This window comes from Ammospiza caudacuta, chromosome 6 (genome assembly GCF_027887145.1).
Source record: "Ammospiza caudacuta isolate bAmmCau1 chromosome 6, bAmmCau1.pri, whole genome shotgun sequence".
Lineage (NCBI taxonomy): Eukaryota > Metazoa > Chordata > Aves > Passeriformes > Passerellidae > Ammospiza > Ammospiza caudacuta.
Window position 1 is genome coordinate 17,789,819 of NC_080598.1, and position 26,035 is coordinate 17,815,853.

At 40.0% G+C, this 26,035-nt stretch overlaps 1 protein-coding gene across 3 annotated transcripts in view; it reads right to left on the reverse strand.

Annotated features, from left to right (window-relative positions):
- SERGEF (secretion regulating guanine nucleotide exchange factor) overlaps positions 1-26,035 on the reverse strand; it is a 141,345-nt gene that overhangs the window by 93,182 nt on the left and 22,128 nt on the right. For all 3 annotated transcript variants that reach the window (XM_058806474.1, XM_058806476.1, XM_058806475.1), the window contains exon 9: positions 18,472-18,626. In XM_058806474.1, the coding sequence (XP_058662457.1) occupies positions 18,472-18,626 (155 nt within the window). The remainder of the gene's footprint in view (positions 1-18,471; positions 18,627-26,035) is intronic.

Here is a 26,035-nt window from a genome sequence, read left to right on the forward strand (position 1 = left end):
GGAAATCTCTTCCTTTTCCCAGCTTATGCCTCCTTTTCTGCAACAGCAGCAACAAAAATGCCTACACCCTTGTGTCCAGATCATTTTCAGCAGAATTTCTTGTGTAGAACTAAACAAGCCAAGTTGCAGGCGTGAAATCAAGCTGCCAGAGAGGCTCACAGCCACAGAATGCTCCTACAGAGCTGCAGTACCACTCTTACATCATGAGCAAAATAAACTCAGACATGCAACCATTTAGGGGGACAGAATACAAAATAATTCCTTCTTCCCCTTCAATGCCTACACTTATCAGGCAGTAGTTTCAAAGCAGGGCTAGGGGGGGTAAGAAAATACAGGTCTCTTTCCTTCAGGTCTGTTTGTTCCCTTCTGTGACTGAAAGAATGGAAAAAATGCAGTACCACTGTCAAAATTTTCCAGCTCTATTTTGGCACATCATCTCTCAAAACCAGCTTGATCTAAAAATTTCAAGTTTAACTCAAGAGCCCTTGACAACATCTAATGCACAGGCTATTTATCATAAATTGAGGTGCTTATTTTTGGATTTCACCTTGAAACAGCAAAGAATGTCTGTTTTGTCAGTACCAGAAAAGCTTATAAATCCTGCCAAATGTATCAATATTATGTATTTCAATGGTATTCTACATACACTGCAGAGATAGCCACAACTCTCTGAAAAATTCATTTGGCATTACAGATGTACATATTTTGAACTCCATGTGAAATCAGATCCTGTTGGGAACCACTATGACTTGCCCTCTCTACCTGAACAATTACTGGATTTAGCACTTTTAAGTAACTAGTGTCATTTCCAATGTACTTTAACATGTGAAAAAAAAAAAAAAGTAACTTATTTTTTATGTTTCTCCTTTGCCCATTCCACAATTCTGACACACACAGAATGATACCACTAACTGCAATAACCCTTTGGAGCTTCACAACTACAGAGAATTTTGAAAAATCTGCAAACCTGCAAGAAACACCCTTTGTAGTGCTAAGTTTTATGTATGAAAAGACAAAAATTTCACACTTCATCACTTGCCCCAAATGTTGCTGTTACATAGAAATTCAAATTAATAGGTATCACAGGAGATTATAGGTTCAATGGCAAGCTGCATTCAGAACAGCCTTTCTACAGTCTTTGCCTTTGAACCATTTCAAATTTTTTCAAGCACTTGAAACAATCTCAGTCTCCTGTGGTATCCTTTCAAGGCCTTCAAGTAAACTGATGAGGCACCTTTCCAGCATCACGTATGGGATGCATCACTCAGTGCTGTTCTGATTTCTGACTTCAGAGCATGCAAGGCCAGCAGCCACCATCTCTGCCAACAGCACTGAAGGAACCAACAACCTGGACTGTCCACATGCGGAAGTGGTGCTGACCCTGCTGTGACATTCCAGGAAAGCCTCCAATAAAGCAGTTTCCCAGTCAGACCCATGGGGTGGCATCTTCACTAGCAGTGAGCCACCCACCACAACACTTTCCCACTTGCTCTGCACACAGAGCAGACCCTTGTTCATCCCAGCCATGTTAAATCCAAAACAGATTTGTAGAAGGTACCCAAGCAACCCCAGAGAAGTGCTTTACCTGCCATGAAAAACTATCAGTGCTCTCCCATTCCTTATTCTCCTCTGCATAGGGCATCTACTAGGAAGTAAATATCAGGGATTAATGCATATTCACCATGCATTAATCCCTGAAAAGCAAGGCTGGTGCTTTAGGTGATTTGCAAATATACAGCTCCTCAAACCACAGTGATTCCATCAGATCTGATTCCATCAGACCCACAAGCATCATGGTCTGTAAGAACAGCTGCTGTGCTGCTCTTGCAAAGAACTGAAAAGGTTCCTTGTAGCTGTCTTGCAGATCTCAAAGAAAAATAAACCTTAGACTATGTGCTGCTTTTCCACAAAATTGATTGTGAGGCCTTGAGTTCAAACCCAAAGTAGAAAGTCCAGGTAGATGTAGAAAATAAACAAATTAAATACAAAAGCCTTGTTTCTAGCACAGTTATTTGTGGATAAAGCTGACTTAACATGTCAAGAGTAACTGAGGTAAAAAAGTTAGCTTTGTGTTTAAAGGTTCACAAACCACTGTGAGAAAGAAGAAAAATAAAGGGAACTTCTTCAGACAAGCAAAGATCCTTAAAAAGAACTGCAGACAGCATACATGATTCTAGATGACTAATACTGCAACTCTGAAGAAAAACTCAAATAAAAAAGATTCTCATGAATCAGGACAGTCTTTTTCAAGAAACATTTTAATGATGACAAAGTCACATCTGTGTCACCTCTAAGCTCCTCTGTCTCATTTTCTGTTTACCCTTGCAGAAGAACACAACATTGCAGACATCAGGTTTTTTAATTTTCCAAAGAGCAGAGCCTGTTTTTAGTGAACTAATTTCAGTAGCCTATCTGTCACACAGCCTGTGCATCTATTGCTACTCAAAAGAAAACAGAGGACAGGGAGAAGGGCACAGAATTAGACTTAGTCTTATAAACTGTCAGCATAAACCAATTCAACTTAATTTTATATGACCAAAGAGGAATTTATGCTAGAAGACGGCACATACCTAGAGAAACTGCAGAACAAGCCCTGAAAACCAAAATGATCATTTTAAGCCTCCAGATCAAGGGCTCTGGTTTTCAGTGCATGGATAGTTAAACTGCAGAGCGGCTTCTCCACTGATTTTCTACTTTGCAAACTCTGGAGTACAAGTAAAATAAGAACAAAGAGGAGAGGACAGCTAATTTTAGTGTTTCTGGGCTGAAACAAAATAACAACAAAGACCTACTGAACCATGAAGCAGTTTTTCCAAGCTGCTATTTCAGTTACAGGCTTTCTTTTCCCTAGTCAGTGCTGGAAAGAAGATGCCAGTTTCTACCCTATCAGAGTAATACAAGCACCTTATTTTATGCAGAGGGGCACATTGAGAGCTCTGAACTGCTTGCATAATGCTTCAATACATTTTGCTGCAGCCAAAATGTGTATTATAGCTGACAGGAAAAAAGGAGCATGATTTCTTCAATTTCCTTCTCTCTCACTGGTTGCCCCTAGTAAGAAGCATCGCTCCTGCAAACTGAACTTGAGTCTTGCCTATTACATTTTAACAACTACCCTGAAAACTCATCCCTCTGACAGCTTATTATTACAGCACTGGGCTGAAGCTTCATAATTCTGAGCCTCGAGCATGTGTGGAAACAGTTTTGAGGACAAAACCAAGACCTTAGGATCACAGGATTATCCAGAATAATTATTATTATTCTGACCTCCAGAAGTGACCTCCAGAGGTTCAGTCCAACCTCCTGTTCCCAAGCAAATCAGCCATGAGATCTTTTCCATTCCATAAGGCTCACATGGTACACCCTCCCCAGGCAGCCTGTTCCCCTGCTTGATTGTCCTCGTGGTGGATAAGGTTTTCCTTACATTAAGTCTGAATCTCGTGTTTCTATTTGTGTCTTTTGTTTCTCCAAGTTCATCTTCTCGATGAACCTCCTTGTAGGCACTGCTAGGCTGCTACTCTGTACCCTTGAAACTTTCTCTTCTCCCTGCTGAACAAACCTGGTAAGGTTTTCATCATGAGATTTTCATCCATCAGCTTCAGTTAAGAGTAAACAAGGTACTGAGACAGTAACCTCCTCAAAACAACCCCCCAGACTTTCAGGTCTTAAAATAAATGCATGTTCTTCAAAGAAACTGTAATCATCTCACAGGAGTGGGCTTTTGAACTCTGATTTTTCTAAAGAAAGTTCCCTTTTCTGAGCAAGTCTTTACTCAGAACAACACATCTTATGTTTTCAGCATCATCAATACTACTCTAGGGCTGAACAAAGTCTCCTAAAATTTAAGGATGAATGGATTGGTTTTAGTCACTGTTTCAAAATAAAGCAAACTCAGAACAGAGGGTGAACACTGAAATTTCTCTCCTGAGTAGCAAATTACTGCAATAAATTTGGGCAACCAAACAGAAAGCTAGAACAGAAAATGCTACGCTGCCTTCACACATAGCAGTATTAAAATATACTGGGTTAGGCTCATAATATTGCTGTTAAAGTTCTCTCTTCTCTAAGGATCTATGTGCTATTACTCTGCAAACCTTCGCAGGAATAAATTATGCTTTCCAAGCATTAAAAATACATTAACATGACATAGGGCATGGACATTCAAACTTCAAATACTTACTGAATCCAATAGATCATAAACCAAATCAGTACTAGAAAAAAGAAGATGGTTACATTAACTAAAATAAAGCTCTCTGAAATAATTAAGTGATTTTTCAGCCACTGTGATAACACATATTCCAATGGCTTAGATATCAGTGAAAGAGTCATTTAGACACAATTTCACTTTTAGTTATTTACTGGAACTCATAACCCTCTGGCCCAATTCCAGAAGATTTCTCAAATCCAATATAAAAAACTTCAAGTCAGCCTGAGTAGCCTGTACCATGCCACATGAACAGTAAGCTGCCACAAGACACACACAGCAATACAGCAGCACATTTTAAAACTGCCTTCATTTTTCAGTGCCCTTCAATTACTTTAAAGAAAAAAAAGAGACTTGACAACAAACATTAACTTCTCCCACCATTTCACCCACTGTGTTATCAGCCAATTCATTCACTTGTCCCCCATCAAAGTTGGTATGCTTATTCTTGCTCATAAGTAAGTGTTTCATTTCTTAAAAACATTTGCATGGCACTAAAATCTGTTACACTTAACGTCTCCAGCTTTACCTTACTTCTCAAATCAATAGGCCTAATTAAGCATTTTTTGCATAGCTGAATCTAAAACTGAATGTTTATCAAATGACAACTAGAATATTTTATCCAAAAACATTTTAGAAACTCAGTTAAAGTGCAACAGTCCAGTACAGCTAAATTAAAAAGGCAACATGAGGCTGCAATCTTGACCTTTCACTTTGGCATTAGAACCTGAAATTTCATGTTTTGAGGAATTTTGGAAAACAAGCTCTCCATACAGCTTTTTTTAAACCCATCACAATTACCACAAGCCATTCAAAGAAAAGTTGCCTTAACACCATACACAGCTTCACACAGACAATCACTGTCATCACTACCCTACATGAATCTCAGGTACACACTTTTATATCATCAGTTTTTGTGACAACCACCAGAAATCGAGCAATGTTATGGCTTTACAACCTGCTGGGCAACTCCTCTGGATACTGCAGAGCTGCACTAACCTGAGTGCACCTCTCTGTATCAGCACTGGACTTGACCCAGGAACTCCTGCTGCATTTTGGGTCTCCTGTCAAGGGTACTACAGAGCTGAGTGTTGTCTGCAAGAGAGTGTCAATGGGTTCTATACATGAGATTTACTATGGAGAGTTACACTGCACATCGGAATGCATGCTAGCTTTTACCTCATGCCTTTCATTCTCCTGCATCCATCAGAAACCCAAGTGCTCTATTTAACCATGAGGGCTTCACCCCTCTCCCTTTTGCAGCTGTTTTCCTAAGATAAGCTCTGAACTGTGTTGCTGTTCTGAGCCAGCTCACCTGCAAAGACTGTTTGAGAACCCTGCCCACTGGGACATGACTCAGAGCAGAAGACAGGTACACAATGCTTTCTGATTTTAGCATGGCAGTGAGACAAGAGCAGCAGTACAAACAGTACTTTGAACCTTCTAGATGGGAAGATGCAGCTGGGCTTACGCACACTCAGCTGACAAAATAATTTTGCAGTCATGTAAATGACTGGTGCATTCCTCCTGCTCCCTCAGGATCAGGAAGTTTGCCTTGTTGTGACTGGCAAGGTGCTGGTCTTCAAGTCTTCACATATCTCCACCCAGCAATGGTAGGTTTGAAGTGTCTTACAAAGACAAACAGATAGGAGGGGAACATCTGGGGGTTTTTCTACATGTAGCAGTGCTTATGCTTTGAGAAAGAGGTGGAGAATGTAACTATTGACCACCACGTCTTATTAATTTCAGCAGCTCTGGTAGCACAATCTGCCAGGGAAGGATGGGGCAAATGTGGTGCTACATAGCCAGAGCATGAAAATGAGTATTTTAAGGATCAGGCAGGTCAGCGCTAAAACTTCAGCTGAAAAGTTTGACACTGATCCAGGGGAAATAAAAGTGCTACCACATCTCACCCCAAGGTACTGCTGTTAGCTAAAAAAAAGGATAAGTAAGAAGCCGTATCTTCAGGCTTCTACAGTACAGATGTGTCTTCTTTGCAAAAGTAGATGTATAGCATACAGTGTCCTGGAGACAGTGACTGGCAGGCCTGAATGGTATCCCCTGAAGGTCCAAACTCACTGCAGACCTTGAAGAGCTTTCAAATGCTAAGAACACCTGCTTACAGCCACATGAACCTTGGAGAAAGTCTTTTCTCTAACAAACAATGCACTGAAGTATCCAAAAGTCTGTGGCCAAAGAGACATTTTCAAAAGAGGTAACAAAGCTGTCTGTGCAGACCATCCCTCCCAGGTGCAGGTCCAGCCCTGTGACAAATGTGAACAGTGTGACAGGCTTGTTTAGGTGTGCAGCTCTGGCTTCCCAGCAGGCACACCAGATGGCTCTCAGTAGGTCTACACAACAACTACTCTCCTGGGCAAGAGAGCAAGGGAAAAAAAAACAGAGGAAAAAGCACAGCAGCAAAACACCTCACAAGGAAGCTCCAGCTAAGGTCTGTGCAATGATTATGGTCCTGCATGAGAGATCTTTGTCAAACAAATTATGAGTGAAAGCAAATTACCTAAGTGTTGGGAGATGCAGCTTGGACAAATGTAAAAACCACAGTTTTTCTAATACTAGTTCTCCAAAATGGAAGTAATCCCCTTCAATTATACTTAGGTGTATGTAAATTTACATGTAACAACACAAACACTTCTTACACTGTCTTACCATGAATTGAATTAAAAATCACTAAGTGAATGACATTAAAATGGCTTCATTGAGGGAGGAACTAAGCTAGAATTCAGAGATTCACTTTTGCTAGCTCAAATATAAAACTAATTTAGTCTCAAAGTTCCAAGTGTTTTAATGGTTTTGACTCCTCTTCCCACTGAGTATCAGTCAACATACAGTACTGAACAAGAGAGTTAGATGGAATTCAAATAGGAGTATTATGTGGTATATTAAAAATTTCTCTTAATAAATGCATAAGCATATGACACAAGTGCATCACAATCATATTGATCTAACATGAATAAAATTTTTTAGACTTTACTCCTGACTTTTTGAATTATCAAAATAGAGTGCTTAGCTCCATAATTACCAAAGAAGAGAATGTTCTCTTGCAAACACGGGACTGCAAGTGCAGTCTCACTGAATGGAAGAGATGGTTTTGAAGCATGTTACCTCTTGCCAAAACATAATAAACAGGAGTATAATTTGAAATCCCTGTAGGAGCACAAGTTATCTAATAGAAGTTGTCAGTAAGCAAAGCAAAAGAGGAAGAGTACAAGGGGAAAAAGGCTGAAAGAGAAATCTGGAAGGTATGTTTAATTTCAGCACAGGTACATCAGTAATCCCTCACATACTTAGCATTACTAAATTTGAAGTCCTCTGATAAAATGACCTTATTTGAATTCTCTCTGGCATGGCATGCTGAGCATTAATGCAACATAAGTGAATAAATAGTCCTTTCTCACTGGCTTTCTGCCAATCTGACTGCAAAACTGAGACCTCACACACAAAACCAGCCATCCTTGAAGACCCTGAACACCAGCAGTGCACCCCTGACTCATTTGGCCACAAGACATTGCAGATGTCTCCATGTACCATGCAGAAAAGCAACACAGGACACTACTCTGTCCTCATTTGTTAAAGAGATGGGGGTTATTATCTCTCAAACATGACAGACATTACCATCACATCAAATCCCATTTTCTATTTCTGAGCAGCTTGTCAGCTAAGTTAAAACATTTGTGTCTCAAGACCATCACTGTAATTCACAAATACTATCTTAATCTAAGTAAAAAGACACAAGTGTTTTCCTTTTCATGCTCCTCCAAGCAGTCTGCATTTCAGACTTGCTGTGGCAAGGAAAACAGAGACAGCAAGTTAATCCTGTAAGACTTAATACAAACAGATGAACCAAGAGAGAGCCCTTCTATTACTGTGTTCCAAGTACTTTCTCATTTTCAGAAGTTGCAAATCTCAACATTATGTTTTGTTTAGGAGATTTATGTCTAACATGTAAACTGAACAAAAAAAATCCTGAGAAAGTTATACAACTGACCATGTAAATGCATTTCTACAAGTCCCTACATTTTTCTTGACAGAGGTCCCAGATAAAAATACTGAGTCGAATCAGCAGTATCAGAGAGGAGGAAGTTGTAGGAATGTGCAGTAAAATTTTAGAAGTGACTGTCATCACAGATTTCCATTACCTCATTTGTTTAAGGTTACTTGGTAGAGTAACCATGAAATAATATTTTGTATTCTTTTAAAACAGAATTAGGAATCCAAGCACAACAGGTGCCATGAAACAGCAAAGAGAAGATTGTGAATTTTTGGTTTCTGAAGACTGACAACATCCCCTCCCACCACAACCTGTGACTTGCCTTCCCAGTGAAAACATTAGATTCACTGTGAAGTGAAAAAAAATCAATCTGTGTGTTCTAAAGAACTTGGCATGCACTTTCAAAGTAATCCTTTCAGACATGGAAAATTCAAATGCTCAAAAGACAAGCTGACACCTACTAGCTGAAGATAAGATCACTGGTAATAAAACTTAGGCTCCATAATACTCATATTTCCAGCACTGATAAGAATTGTTTTAATAAATGCTCTCCTTGCCCAACAATCCACTCAAGAAGATAAAACAAAGGGTAGGATCAAATAGAGGCTTCAGTCTTGAATTTGTTCTTCATACATGTACTCAAGGCAGACCAGTAAAGGTGAAAAGATTGCCTTTTGCCAGCTGCTCTAATGTAAGATGTTGAGACAGATTTGCCTCTGTAATGCTTGTAATTACATTGTAATGCTTTCTATCTCACTTCCTGTCCTTATTTTCTGGCAACATTTTGAAAAAATTCTTGTAACTGTGCTCCCAAAAGTCACAAAGTTGTATTCTTTTTATAATCATAAACCAATTATTGTCTAAATGTTATGGATACAGAGCGGCTTACCCTAGAAGTGGACGCTTCTTTTTAATTTCAACTTCATTACCACAGTGAGTAATACATCTTTTAAAAAATCAAGATGCCTTTATCTTTTCTTTGTAGTGGTTAAATCCTAAAAAGAAGCAGTAACAGATGAAGAAGTCAAAGAAAAAAATCCATTCACTATTTTCTACTTCTGGAACTGACTTTTGTGTGTTTAAGTCATAAACCCTTTCCCAAAAGTACCAAAGAAAAAGGATTTTCCTTCATCCACACATTAAAAAGAAAAAACCACACCACAAAACCATGAGAAATCAAAACAGAGAGCCAAACAGAGGAGATACAAGCAGGGAATAAATCCAAGAAGCAAAAATCATATCCTGTACTTGCATCAGAACACAAAACAACACAAAGTACAACACCTTGGCATACAGAAAAGCAATAAAGGAATTGCATAGCTATAAACACAGCAATGTATCTTGTCATAACACTTAATCAAATGTCAGACACAGTATTATCATTGTCTGATCTGTTAGCCATTGTTAAATGGCTTTCATCCCTTCCCCTCAGCATTCTCTTGTGAGGTCCAGCAGCACCCTGCTTTTTATTATTTAACTTTGATTTTTCTTTCTGTAGGAATGGAGCATGGTCTGAGACTTCCAAGGCTTTAAATGGGTTCATACTTTTGAAATCAGCCAACAGTGGAGGCTGCAGGAAAACCCTGACAACTTAAAAAAAATAAAAAAGCTCAACAAAAGGGATTTCTACTGAAGCAATCACCAGTAAGAAATCTGGCTATTTAATATTTGTTAATTTAACACTTAAGAGAACAACATAATGCCAAACAATGCTCTGGCAAAAAAAACCACATCCTAAAAACCCCTTACTGCATCCTGATGCACTTGTTACCAAGGAAGGAATTGATCACATTAGTTTTACACCTGGGAGGGGAAGGAGGAATTGTAAAAATGGGAGTTGAAACGGCAATCTGTAGGAGGAGGCATTTTCAAAATCATACTTCTAAGGTAAAAACTATCAATTTTTTTCTCTCTGAGAATGAATTTTTTTAAAAAAATATTTTTAAAGGTTTTTATTTACTTTTGCTATGACAAAAAAAAGTACTGCCAGGAATAGTTTTTTTCGAGTCTTTGCTGGCATCTGATTACAAGCAAAATCCACTGAATTTATGGAGACCTCAGCAATCAAGTGCCAGGAGACCAAGAAAAAACCCTTAGGCAGGTTTTAAAACAGGAGACAGTTTAGCATTTTTGTCCTCACAGGACTAGATGAATCACATTTACTTTTTCTTCCCCTTCCCCCTTCACAAAAAAAGTTCTGTTGGTTCAGTGCTGGGGCAAAGGCCATGGATGGCATTAGACCATCTGAAAAACAGAGTCCAGGAGTAGCTGGTGCCTTTGACAACTTCAGTTTAAATCAGAGAAAGGCAGCCAATAGGTGAGGGAGAAGAGCCACCAGATGGGAGGACAAACAGGTCCCTGAGCAGGCTTCCCAGTACAGCAGTCCTGGAAAGCTGCTGTGTGCTATGGCCTCACAGCAGAAACACAAATCTCCCTTGGCTGAATCTTTCATTAACCAGTAGCTTTACAGTAACTTAGAACCTAAACACAAAGGCCAGAGGGATTGGCAGGGCCCAGAGCTTGAGTGACTCATTGGTAAGTAAAAGCTGGAAACATGAGGAAAACACAAACAAACATCATCACAGGCATAAAAGTACAGGCACAGCCCAGGTTCGAATGTAAAACCCCTAAATTAAAAGCAGGGAGAAGCAGTCTGTTTGCTGGCACTGCCTTGGTGTATTTATGGCCCCACAGTGACAAATGGGTTTGAAAGGACCAATGTTACAACACAATAAACAGGTAGTGTTGGCACCACTAAGCTCTCTCCCATCTCATTCACCTGCAGTAACATACCCAGTAATGCATACTTGCATTTCTCTACCTACAGAATGCATACTACCTATTAAAGAATAACTTTGCAGCAGTAACATTCTTCTTTAGGAGACAGAAAAACAATGAACAACTAACAAAGTCACTTCCACTAATACAAAAAAGTAAGCCATTAAAAAGACTGATCAAATTCCTGTGAGGGTAACTTAAATTATGTATTTCTCCTTGACTATTTTTCAATAAGATTCCAATCTTACAGAACCTGCCAATAAAATTCATCAACACAATTGAAATAGGGAAGATAAGCAGCATTTTACACCAGAAGTTTCTCGACCTAAAGTTCTGAGGTCAGCCAGGTAAAAAACAATTACTCTAACCTCAAATCATCATCATTTTGGCATTATTTTCCCATCCATAAAAGGAGCTATGGATGAGATTTCTTTGCAGAGAACACTGCAAATTGATAGCTTTGTTCCAGTTCACTACAGTTTCTTATTGATTTTCTCTCGTTTTAGCCTGCATTGATTTGTTAATCCCTTCTCTGTAACAGTCCTAATGACAAATTGAGAATGAAAAACTGCATGCTTTAGGGCCTTTTCCACCAGCCTCTAGCTTCAAACCATATTTTCACTTGAACTTGGAACATGTCCATGCACTTACCCTAGGTTAGTTCTGATTCACCTTAAACTAGCTTGGGTGCATTTTACACTGAAACTTTTCTGTTCAGGCTTCTCATGGATGAAACGAGGCAGCCAAAACCACACCAAGTGAGGCAGAACTGGAGTTCTGTCACTTCCAAGGTTGCTGCTCACAGAGACTGTCTCAAAACCAAGTACATTCTTAAGTAATTCTGCAGCACTGCCCATGGTTGATTAGCACTAACTGCAGCATGCATCTGAAGGGCATTACCAAGCATTTATGGCACTGGTTGGAGCAAAGAAATCCTTCCAAGGAGCAGGATCACAAGCTGTCTCTATGCTCAGAGCTGCAGTCATGGCGCACTGTTACTAGAACAATCCATGCAGAAGGATGGGACCCAGCCCGTATTTTTAAGTTAAGGAATGCAGTAAACATGAAGAGATCAGAGAGTTGCAAGGCAACTTAGATTAGTAATTCTGCTACTAATAAGCTCATTAAATAGATCTGCCAATTTGGTGTCATTGTTGCGGCCTCATTACCCACAGCTGATGCCTGTCTGCACAAGCCATGGCTACTGCTGCAAGTAGCTTTATTCCCTTTTCATCTCCTGAGACTTTCAGAGATCTCCAAGTGACATACTCATTTGAAATTCTAACTGCAACACACCACCAAATTGAAAATTAATTTATGACTTATGAAGACTAAGTCTTGCCCAGAGTCACATTTGTAACACCTCAGTCATCACATGCTGGGTGGGTCTCCACCTCCTGACTTTATCCGATGTCATTCCTCTCCTACACCACCCCATCTGTCAGGAAATCGACCTTTCCTGGTCTCCCATACAGACTGCAGAGCAGCCTGGCCCTGGCTGCCACCTCACTGCTGCAGTGCAGCCCCAGCAGAGCAATTTTGGTCATTTTAAACCAATCCTTATGTGCAGAAGTGCTACTTGGAAAGCCTGTAGTGTGTACCCACACAGCATGTGCTCCCTGGCACGCAGAGGCAGCGCGGGAGTTCTCCTTTGCCATTCCCTGCGTGTGACTTTGCTTTCCCAGCTCCCTCCATGCAATGCCAGCTGCAGGGAAATTGGTAGGGGTGGCAGGAAGGACAGTGCTGGGAACCAGTATCACCTCCTCTTTGCTTTCCAAAAATTACAGACCCAGAGCTGGTGAGCCAAGCTCTGCTCCTAACACACTGCTATTCTTAACTTGCAGAGATGACTTTGCTGTGCATGTTAAATGTCTCTCTTCCCAGGCCATGAGATACTCCTCACAAACCATGATCATGTCTTAATGGGATAAGAAAAGCACAGAATAAGTGGGATGGCTACCTAGGCAAAAAGTAGCATTTGGGTTGCAGCAGTTTGGTACTGCTCTCAATTTTCTGCTTAGGAGAGCAGCAGAGAGAACTGACTAAGCTAAGAAATAAATCCTGTTCCCTCAATGCCTGTGACATGACTGTGAACTCCCAATGTTCTTGCAGTGCTGCCAAGATTGGTGTTACTCTCCTACACAGGGCATGCAGAGCGCACAAACACAACCTAATCAAACACAGACTTGCTGCATTTTGTATGCAGACTGTAGTTTCCATCTTCTGTTACATCCTGTTTGGGTTTTTCCCCCTCCAACCATTTGGTCTGTTAGTTTCAGCCTTAATTGCAATTTGTCACTCACACAGTGAGCTGTACTCGGAACCCACTTCTCTGTGGCCTTTATTTTCCTTTATTGTCTCTTAAAATTAATTGATAAGCCAAGAACTCATTGAAAGAATATTAACGGAACCATCTCTATATTAAAATTTTCATCATTGCATCTCTAAAACAGCATAACAAAATCAATCAAGGAAAATTCAACAATGCCATTTCTCAAAAGACATGGATCAAAACCAACTCATAAAAGACACCAGATCATAACTGGAAAAAAAACACCAAATCAAAAAACTCACAACATACACCAAAGTATTACTTGCTTAGCAAGTGAGAAACTAGATATCACTTCAACTTTTTCTTTGCATTTACCTCCTTCCCTAACACCCAAAGTGGGGGTTTTTTTAAGCAGCTTATTGGATCAGTTACTTCACACATATTCTCAAACTTTTAGCAGTAAAATCTGGTTTAGGAAAGTTCAACTTGTTTCTCTACCACAAAAATACAAATTTCTCATTCAGAACATTCAAAATAAAAACACTTACAGTAGCCAGGCAAACAAATAAGTATTTGAAGCCACACACAGAGCATAGAGATGACATATAATAATATGAGGTTATTTCTTTTGATACCCCTTAAAGCCTCAACTATAGGTTTACTTACAAAGAGGCCTTGAACAAATTTCCCTGATAAGTCACAAACAGTTGTCATTTTTTTAAAAATCAAAAGGCTTCATTTTCAATATTATTGTGACTATGTGTTAAGGTAATAATTTGTATACATTAAACTACCAGTTATATGAGCAATTAATTGTCATCATACAGATACCTTAGATTTGTTTTGTAGGCAGTTGCTTAATAGTTTGCAACACGAATGGGGAAAAGGAAGGAAAACAAGAATATGCTAATACCAAAGCTATCTTTCAAACACTTTAACAAAAATATCTTACTGCAACTGCACTGAAAAGAACAGCAATAAACTTGGACTGCAAAGCACCATAAGAATGTGGGTATTTATGGTGTCATTCCCCGAAAGAAAGGAACCTACAGAGGATCCAAAGCAAACTGAACCTGCACATTGGAACCATGGACCACAGCAGGATCAGGATAAACACAGTAGGCACACGTTATCACCAGTCTATCAGTTATGTTCCTTCCCTGACACAACTGGTCCCTACATCCATCATCAAGATTCAAGTTGAGTGATGATTATTTTTTAATCTCCCAACTGAATTTTCAGAGATCCCTCCCCAGAAAACTGTGATCTAGCACAGTTTGCTTTGAGTAGAAAAGGACATGGTGAAAACATGGCTCCATGGGAAGCCATGCACATCCAAAATAACTGCAACTCTTCCTTCCATCCAGCTCAGCAAGAAATGTTCAGCACTGCACAGGCACTTCTCACTTGTCTGTTGCTGCAGCAAATGTTTGCTGCAATGTGAATGACATGATGAACATACCACAAACAGTAGAATGATAGCTATTAAAGCCAAAAATATCAAACAAACTGGAAAAGCATTTTGACAAGGAGGAAACATTAAACCAGATCTTTGTAGCATTTGCTAAATAGAGAGACTCATCATATTTTGGGCCATTTGTATTTAATTGTCCTTTCATCTGAAGAGCGGTGGATGAATGCACATCAGATGAGTCAGATGTTCTGAAGAGGTCCCATCAAGGACACCCAACAACACAAGAGCACTGCCTGAAAAATGCCTCACACAACAACTTCTCAGTGCCTTGGCCCATTCCATGTTGGTTAGGCATTGAAGCACTGAGAAGAAAACAGCAAACAGACCCGCAATGGCAAAATGCAAGAACTTTAAACACATTCAACAGCTGGAACTATTGATGCAGGGTGACTCCAACATAGGGAATAATGTGATCTGACTCCATGATTTCAGAAGGCTGGAGAATTGCTTTATTAAGCTATGTTATATTATACTAATACTATACTAAAACTATACTAAAGAGATACTATATATACTAAAAGGATACTAAAGAAAAACCTGTGACAGACACAACACAGCTTTGACCCAATTCGTCAATCAATCCAGCAGAGTCCAATTAACAAATCTCTCTAGCTAAACAATCTCCATAACTCATTTCACATGTGCCAAACAACAGGAGCAGCAAGTGAAGATAAGAATTGTTTTCTCTTCTGTAAGCTTCTCACTGCCTTCCCCAGAAAAAATCCTAGGAGAGAGAATTATGTCTCTCTCTGTTGAGAGAATGTGGATACCACAAGGAACCTCCATGCCTTTCAACCTCCCAGGAAGACACACTCAGATTAGTGGATAATTATCTAAAACTCAGGGTTTTGTCCCTCCTTTGCTTCAGTTTAAAGGAAAAAAGTCCTCTTCTTTCTCAAGGTCAATGTTTTCAGTTGAAGTCAAACTCACAATGGAAGAGGTCACTCACAACACTTCAAGAATCAGGTTTTGAAGTGGCAGACACACATTATAACAGTGTCAGTTCAAAGAAATGAGAATCCCTGGTCTTTGGTGGAGAATGTAGGCAAGCCATGGGCATGGAGACACAGAGCAACACAGGAGGTCAAATCTACTCCTCTGTCCTTGAGCTAAACCTGTGTGTCTTTTATACTGTCCTCTAATCCTTAGATTAGTTTCTCCACTTTGACTTTAACAATATTAACTGAAGTGCAGAGGCAATCAGCAGACCACAGCTTTGCCAAAAATTCAGTTGAATCATTAAAAGTGATTTATAAAAATAGACCATGAATAAAAATCATCAGTCATAATCCTCAACTGTTAAACTGTCTCTCCGCATTAAACACAAAAATTGGAATTGTTAATTCAAGGTAAACATGGAAAAGAACTCATCTCTATATTTCTTTCAATTCGGCTCTCAAATCAAATCCTATCTCCACATGACAACAAATGGAAAAGGGGTAGCTTGTGTCTTAACAAAGAACAGCTCACTCTACATAGCCTACATACTGCAATTTAAAGCATTTTCAAGTATAAATTCTAGCTTTAGCATTATTTTGTAATCTTGAAGTGAAACAATTTAGGTCCTTGTTATCTGTTTTTCCTTTTTTCGTCAACACAGCTCCTCCTAGGATGCAGATGATCCTCTTAAGTCATCTTTGTGCTGTTATCTCTGCAAAGAATGATATCTGCTCCAGAACACTGCCATTGCTAATCACTCAAATCAGGTCTCTCACAGGTCTATACGGAGGAACAGTGCTGAGGGCAGCAGAATAAAGATGAGATTGTTGTTTTTCTTTCTTTTCAAGGAATCTATCTGAATACATCCCTTCACTTTCATGGATCACTTGTCCTGCCAAGGGTAAGTTCCACTGTGCAAAAGCTGCAGCTGCCTTGGCTTTGTATTGTCTGAGAAACAACAGAACAACGTACTTGAGACACTGCACACAGCACAAATGAAAAACAGAGTGAAGCAGCTTCACAAATGGAGCTGTATATACATAACTAATGACAAAAAGTAGGGACACCTGTATCAAAACAGGTAAGAAAGCTGAGGCTCAGGGGAGTTAAAAGTGACTAAACATTAGTGCAGCATCATGGGCTCTGGGGCCCCAGACAGGGTCCCTCAGGATGGCATCCCTTCCCTCCAGCATGTCATCCACATGGTACAGCTTGCTTGTGTCACAAACTTGCTGAGGGCGCCCTCAATCCCACTGTTCTTGTCACTGACAAACAGCACTGGTCCCAGTACCAGTGCCTCAGGAAGACCACTCCCCACTGACCTCAAGCCTATGACTGCAGAGATGCCGGCAGTATTTATCCTGAGTCAGCCACAGATCAAACCCTTGTGTCTCCATTTAAAGACAGGATGTCATGTGGGAAAGTGTCAAATGCTTTGCACAGGTCCAGGTAGATGATGTCAGTTGCCCTTCCCTCATCCACCATTTCTGTAACCCTATCATAGAAGGCCACCAGATTTGTCAGGCTGGTGGCCAGATTTGCTGTGGTGAAGCCATGTTGGCTGTCCTTATTTCCCACATACCTTAGCATCGTTTCCAGGAGGATCTGTTCCATGATCTTGCCAGGCACACAGGTGAGACTGAGCAATCTGTAGTGCCCCAGGTCTTCCTTATCTCCGTTTTTTTAACATTGGGGTTATGTTTTCCTTTTTCCAGTGGGAACTTCATTAAACTGCCACAGCTTCTCAAGTATGATGGATGGTGGCCTAGCCAGTTGCTCTGTCAGTTCCCTCGGGACCCATGGATTTTTCACATCAGGTCCCATGGACTTGTGCACCTTCAGGTTCCTTAAATGGTCTCAAAACTGGTCTTCTCCAAAAGTAAGCACTGTTTCTCTCTCTTTGTCCCTGCCTTTGCCCTCTACAACTTGGGCCATGTGGCTGGAGAAATTTTGGGTTGGTTGATTGAAAATCTTCAGCCTTTTTTAGAACAAGGCAACTCTTCAGAAGTTTCACAGGTTCTCTTTAATATCTCACTAAAGTTTAATGCCCTGGATGACTACATTCTGAGTGGCACCTGGACAGATCATTAATCTGATTTTAAGCCAACAAGGCTGCACCTCAAACAAAGCCCATCTTCTGTCTGTTCTCCCATCTCTGCTTTCCTGAACACATCCCCTCCTTCACTCACCCTACAACTCAAACTGGAGACTTCTCAAGGAGCACAAGGGATCAAGAGTAAGCTTAGTGGGCAGAAGTTCTGGATCAGCCATCAACCACATGTCTCAAACACATCACAAGTTTTTGTTCCTGCCCCCACAGTACTGGGAATTTCCACTCTTCTCAGCTGCAGTACAATCCAGGAGAACTGTATGGCTGTGCAAGCCTTCCCCATGGATCAGAGGGACCACCAGTTGTGATTTGTGGGGTGCTGGTCTGGAGTTTCAGACAAAAGTAGTGCTACACCTGGGCAAAGTCCCACCTCCTCTGCTCAGCTGCACTGCCTGCACAGCTTACACCTGCACACATGGATATCTGAGAGAACTTGGAATCTTTTACTAAGGTTGATTCCACCAAGGAAAAAGCATCAGTTCCTGAATGCAAAAGCCTTCTGAAAGAAATAATTGAATCTTACTAATTTCTAAATTTACAGGAAGAGAAAGCAAAGGCTTGTGCTGCAGCATTTGGAAGGGCTCTGTTAGGAAACTGTTCTGATTATTTTAATGCACAAAAAAAGAAAAAAAAAAAGAAAATAAAAAAAAGGAGAGGGGGTAGAAATGACAATTTTCTTCTTTACCTGAGATGCTCCATTTAGGCAAGGAACTGAAACTGGGGTGTTCCCCAGCTCCAAGCAGTGTTCAGGTGCTGTGCTCTGCTGCCCACTGGGAACCTCCGCGTGCCTTCCAAGCTGCCCGTAGTCCACTCTGCCCCAGGTGAACACCTTGCCAGCTTCTAAACACAAAACACATTTCAAGATTACTTATTAACAAAGTTCCTGAAACTTGTGGATGCCAATTCAAAAACAGAACTTGTAAATGCATCTTATCTACAGCTTCAAAAGCCTGGTGAGAAGTTATTTCTTGGAACAGAACAAAAGAAAAACATTAAAAACTAGCTCAAGATATTATGTTATACTTCTATGAAGTGTACTTCTATGAACTCATTCTTCATTTATTTGTTTTCTAGCAGAATAACATCTGAGTGGTGGCCTGGGCTGTAAATAAACCATGTCAGTAAAGCTGCATAACCTGGATATTCTGCATACAATAAATACACTTTGGTTAAACAAAGGACATATTTTAGGTTAATGGAAGCACAAACAAAACAGCTTATTCTTGTACATAAAAAATTACAGAAAAGATAATTATTTTCTATTTCCATTCTTTGCCATAAAAAATTCATTGCATGACCTGCATTTAACAGAGTTTTACGTTTTCCTGATAGAAGTTACATTCTGTCACTAGTGTTAGCAGAGCTATAGTCCTCAGGAGACAGCTGGTTAGCCAGGAGCACCAGCACAACTGCCATTAAGCATTGGAAATGCATTGGAAATGGTTTGTTTTCACAGGAATCACACACTGGCCAAGGAAAGGTAACTTTAAATGAAATCAGCACTATATGGCTCATCCTTCTCTCCAAGGGTTATTATTCCCAGTGCACTCCTGCAGGACTGACAACCAAAACATCATTCTCCTGTATGGATAACATCCATAAAGATCCTTCTTACCTTTGCTTTCCTTGAATTAAAAAAAAAAAAAAAAATCAAAGTGACAGCTTTATTTTCTTAATGAAGTGATTAGCTCCCTGCAGACAAGCCTGTCCCTTCTGGGCTTCCAACTTAAAAAGTTAAAAAATTATATACACACAACAGAAGGAAAAGTCCTCAACTTGGTTTTAATTGGAAGCATCAGCCCACATTCCAGCCCAGAAAGAAACCTGCAATGACCTTGAGTAATGTTCAGCCAAGCCTCAAACTGCTCTCCAGAGCTGAACTCAAATCATCACATTTATAGGCCAAAAGATGTGGATTTGGGGAAAATACCGTCCAGCCAGCAAGTCAGCTGCACACACACCCACCTCTCCCTGCCCCACAGAGGGGTCAGGTGCAGGGGGTACGGTCACACCACCCAAAGGTGACAACTGAGATGTTTCTCAACACATGTCAAAACACAAACCCTTGGAAATCTGAACACCTCCCTTTTCCTTAGGGTGCTGTTAAACTGTCTTTAGAGGGACACAGGTGGGCACTGCTGGTTTGTGGAGTTTAAGGTGATTATGCATTTTGTAAATGAACTGGAAACCTCAGTTCATATACAGAAGTATAGGCATTTTCCTTGGAAATCTGCTGGCAGTGGTATCTTTCACTCCAATCACTGCAAGTTTTTCAGATGCATTCCCTCAGTTCACTGATAATGCTTCCCCTAAAATAATTAAGTGATAAAATTAGTTGTCCTTCTCTCTCAAGGGCACAAAGCTTTTTTCCTTTGCAGCTTCCTCTCAGTTCAGGGAAAAGCTGAAAACAGTCACATACTACATTTAATACAAGTGAGGCCTTTTAACATAGTAGCTACATTTTGTTAGGTTAAAGGATAAAAATAAATTTCATTAAGAGAATTACCAGTGTATTTTGGATTAGGAAGATAGTTTCAGGTTTAAAAAACATGCTTGTTCTGAAGTTAGTATATTTACTTTGTAATTTATATAGATCTCTGCTAAAAATATCTGCAGCTGCAAAAATGTACATAAAAAATTTGAACATACACTAAGCTTCAGGCTTTTACATCAGACCAGGTCACTTTGTACAGAACCCTATTAGTGGACTGAGAAAGGATAAGCAGGCTGCTCTATTTTATATTAACTACAGGAACTGAAACCGAGTTTTATGAAATCTAAAGCCAGAAAGAACTTTTGTAACATCTAGTTAGATCATTAATTTACCACAGGCTCTCAAGCCCTACTCAGACATTGCTGTATTGATCCCAAGAACTGTAGTTGAATTAAAGCTTTTCAACTCTCAGAAGCCAAAAGTATCAAGTGCCACAGGCAAAAACATCAGCAAGCTGCAAGGCCTCTGAGAAGGCAAGCTTTGAATTGGTAATGCAGACCCAGATCCTCACACAGTCTGCAGCACTAAACATACACAGAGGCAACAAAGGTTTCTCTCAACTCAACCTTTTGGGGAAACAACTCCTTCCTCAAATGAATCTGGTGCTCTGTCTGGACCCAGACAGGAACAAGAAACACCAGGACTCACAAAACAAAAATGAACCTTTGCACCATCCCACCAGGGTACTGCTCCAGTGCAACTCAAGACTGCAAGTATATATGAAAGATTACAACAGCAACGATGCTTAGCTGCAACAAAACACCTGCCACCCACAGATTCTATTTTCTTTCACTGAACAAGCCAGCAAAGAATCACTTACACATGCAACACCAAACAGAAGCCTTAGCAGAATGTAAACTATTTCTGTAAAACATAAATGTAAAATGTTTCAGATTACAAACACAGACCACTGCAATTAACTTTTTCTTTTCTGCCACAATAAGGGAAACAGGTTTCAGGTGGTTATTAGTACTCAAGCATGGAGAACATTAATTTAAAAACATTAAAGCCAGATACATTAATTTTTGCTTTTAGGATGAATTTCTTGAATGCCCAAAGATAAGTTAAGCAACCAGTTCCTTCTCACTGCTCATCAATGCAGTTATCAGCTCTTTTAAGACATATTCCTTCCCCAGACTTGTTCCTGTTTGCTGAATATTCCCTATCCCATGCTCAGATTCCTGCTAATGGTCAATAATTTCTATTTTCCAGCCCAAAAACAGTTGCCCAGGGATCCTTTAAAAAAAAAAAAAAAAAACAAAAAAAAAAACCTCAAAGTACATAAATCTTTTCTGTGAGAGAAACTGACAGAAACTGATTTAGATGTGCCTTTTCTATGAAATCCTGATTATACTTTCAGCAAACAAACAAAAAAACCGAGTCTCAAGTAGAAATTTCAGGTTGAGGCAAACACAAATGCATGGAAAATTCCGCCAAAGGTTAAAGTCTCGTCAAAATCCTGAGGAAAAGAAAGCACTGAGCTATGACAGAAAGCATTGAGCAATTGCAATGGGAGGTATTGCTACTGTGCTGCTTATAAAATAGATGGTATTTTAAAATGTTCTAAGAATATTTGAGAAAAAGACATTAGTCATACAGAGTAAGGAGGTTGCAGGATGAATTACTTAAGAATGAAGGGTGATATAACAAGGAGGGTTGGTCTAATATTAGACTAAGACAGATTTTAATTAGGAGTCAGGAAAACATACACAGTGATGAGTCAACTGGACAGAGTACATCAGCCATGGAAGTGGCTGAGGCATCAGAAAATGTGGTATTTCATACCAGACTCAGTGCAGGAAGAGGGCACACAAAAGGCAGGAGTTATTTCTACAGCTTTTGTAGAAAGAAGGGTATAATTCTGGAAAGCTTTTCCAGTTTTTCTAAGATACTAACACTGCTTCCTAAGACCTGGATCTTGGCATGCTCTGAGCATGGTGCCTCCAAAAGGCATTTCAATTGTTCTACTGTGAACATCCACATTGTCCCAGATGACTTCATAGCAACTGTTCATTTTTTCAGCAGGCAATGCTACATCAAATAAGGTCCAGAGGGTTCAATACCATTTGGAATTAAGGAGTAAGAGATATAAGATCATGCATCCTGTGCTATTCTGGGTTACAACCTGAATGAACCACACAGTACAGGAGCTCAGAAAGCTGGAAAAAAGACACAGGAGAGAAGATTTTTAAGAAAAAACTTTCTGACAGCTCCTTAAGTAACAAGACAAACAACAGTACACTACATTGTTTGGGATTCTACACGATCATGCAGATCTGGTTTGCTCGTGCTGTTTGAACTGTAGACACAGCAGTCTGCATCAGTGTACACACAGCAGCAAATCACCCAAAACACATGCCCAGGTCCCTCACAGAATACAGATGAAGGTACATACATATTCAAGGGCTTGAATACAAACCACTCTCTGAAAGGTTCCTCTGCATTTTCTTCACATCATCCTTCTGACCTCATGTATAACAAAGCACATACAGTTGAGAATGTCCTCAAAATTACAAGTTCATAGCCTTCAGAGTACTGCAAATCCAGCAACATTGCATAAAGCACTTCTAGTCGCTTCCTGTCTGACAGTGTAGCTTTTCCTGTGCTGTTTTATACTGCTACTGAGACTGCAGAGCATGTCATTTTTCCCTTTTAGCACTTTTTTAATCAATCTGCTCAGCCACATAAGTGGAAGGAATTAGCAATAAAAAAAATAAGTACATTAGTTTTAAAAACAGGTTGGTTGTTTCCCAGTAAAACACAACAGACAAATAGGTACATTAAAATTTACTTATTTTCACTAGACTCAGACTTATATTTATATCAATTTTCCTGTTTTAATATAATAACATGCACTAGTGTTATCTCCTTGAAGTCTCTATTTGGTACCCAGGCAAGCTTTGAACTCTCCTTCATAAATACTAGATGAAAGAGTTCATCCAGGCTATCTCAGTTCATGGCTGCATTAATGATTACTTTTCAAATGAACTCTGGATATTCACACTGAATGCTTAATCTCAGGCTTGAAATATGAAGTTCTATATAAAAAATTCTTAATGCCTCCTTCTGCATGAAAATTCACAGGAGCAGGCATTAAAAATTGACATTTAGAGGCTGCCTCTTGCCTCCTCCCTGCCCTACACAGTGTAACACTTCTCCCAAATCTACAGATCTCTGCTGTCCTTCAGAAAACCTCTGATGTCCTTGACCCATTCTGAGAAACTTCCTCATCTGCCTAGAAATAGTCCTTGTGCAGGGAAACCTAACAGAAAAACATCCATCCATACATCCTAAATTCTACATTGGCTGAAGACAGCTTTGATTCAGCAGCTGGAAACCAGGCATCCCCACACCTGCAGCCTAGCACCTGCACCAGTGCATGGTTTCAGTACAACACAGGATAATCTGCCCTGACAAAGGTTTAAATGGCCCCCTGATCCTTTTAACACAGGAGCTCAGCATACCAGAGCTGTCCACATCTCTCCACACATCTTCCTCCCATGCCCTCCTTACAAACTGTTGCAGCTTCATATAATAGGGCACTCCTGAATTTTTTTCCATATTCATTCATAACAGCTATTAAGAATGTATCAGTAAAACACAAATCTATGCACAGTACTGAGGTCATGCCTCATCAGGGAAGTTCAAACAAAGCAGTAAAGGCATTTCAAGGCTGACAGCAACAGAAAACTAGAGACATTTCCATTGCCACTTTCAGCCTTCTGCAGTCGCAGGCTGCAATACACAGCTGGTTCAGAATAGTCCATAGAGCACCCACACAACAAGCTGCAGCTCACAAGGGTTTTCAAGCACTCTCTGAAGAGATTTAAAGCTGCAACAAAAGGCCACAAGAGCCACAGGAAGACAACCATAAGGGCATCACCAGGCCTCCTGTAACAGCTATGGACTTGCCAGTTATAACTCCTACACTCATCAAGTGGGCCAAAGATTCCTGCCAGCCCGAACTACATCTGATGTCCCTAAACATGGTGACCAGATTTAACCACAGGGATGTGGGCAAGACAAACTGACAAGATTTCACATCACTACAATCAGAAGCTTATCTGTGATCCAGCAAACAAATGGCTTCTCACTGTGACCCATTCCCACTGCTGTGGAAATTAAAATTAAAAAAAAAAAAAAAAAAAAAGGAGAAAATCATCCTGTTTGCTTTCAGAGCCTCCTGGTGATATCAAAATACGGAACACTCAAGGACTTGTATGAACCTAGGATGTCATGGAAAATACTCAGCTAAGCAGGTGAAGCTTTGAGGATGTGTGAGACTCACCAAGAGAAGACACCAGGACTGTGAGAGTAACACAGACTGAAATGCTCAAAGTGCAGAATGGGAGCTCCTTTGGCAACACTTTACACCAAGGAATTTTGGACCCAAACAGTTTTCTCCTCAGTAGGCCACCTGCATTCATTGTGCTTGAACTAATTGTGAAAGGGAAGGTAAACCAAGCTAAGGACTTGATCTGGCTGAAAAGCAACCTTGGGAAATGGGAGCTTGGCTACAGCAAACACTGCTGAAGGCAGTGCTGTGTTAAGTCATTTTAATATTCCATATGATAGGCTAGGCATAACTTGCCATTTCCATGACATGCTATATTTGTCATGCACGTTTCCAACAGATCCATCTTTACCAGCACTTTGGACATCTTTAAACATCTAAACAGCTTTGACTTTCATTCACTAAAAATCAGGCATACTCCTCCTTTTTTGCTTCTATAGTTACACCAAGTTATGTGTCAAGATGGGCAATGCTCTGTTAATGGGATTATTCACATACTTAACAGCATGCTTCACTGCTTTGAAAGATTGAACAATAACTTTGAATGCGGCCAATTCCAGGACTTTCCAGATGCCTTGGAAGTCTTGTCTCTGTTTGAGGTTTTCCATGGGACACTGGCCATTTTTCTCTCTATATATTTACACTTTGTATCTCCATTCTCCTTTTAGAGGAGAGATTGGAAATATAAAGTACCACACAAAGCTCTGAATAAACCAGAGGAAAAACAAAAATGTAACAACTTAAATGCATGTGCAGTTGTGCTTATACTTCTGATATCTTACAGATATATCATCCTGGATGAAAAAAGGAAGTGGGGGAATGTCATGAAATCCATGCAATCATGAAACCAAGCTGGAGAAGGGGGCTGGGGGCAAAGGTGGGATTTTACAGCACCTATCAGACTTTGCATTCATCCTGCAAGGTGAGAAAATTCCCTCCTTATTTCCCTCCACTCATGATTAGAGTCATGACTACTTCACCAGCTGTGCCTCTGGCTTATTTTAAATTCAAACTATGATACATATCTCACTTTTAGACTTTTAATAGCAATGCCTTAAAATGCAGATTGCTGGCTAAATTTAGTTACATGATTAAAAACAAATCTAACTCATCTCTACCCAGCAAACAGAACTGCTGCATTCAAGGTTCAATAGAGGACTTAACTCTTCAACTAAAAACAAAGTCCTAACAAAAAGCAGGGGAAAGAAAGGAAATTGAAGCACAATTTGGTGATGTCTCCAAAAAAGCAGGATGCATAAAACAGTAAGCAGCTATGGAAAACTATCTGCAAAAGCATCATAGTATACCATAGGGTTTTTGTTCAGTACTTCTGCAAATAAATTCTGCACTATGCTACTACAGCAGTATGAGTCATACACTTTTACTGACATTCTATATTTGTATCTCCATGCCCTTCTGCACTGTTATATGCTTTATTTTCCATACAGGCCTCTCTAACCT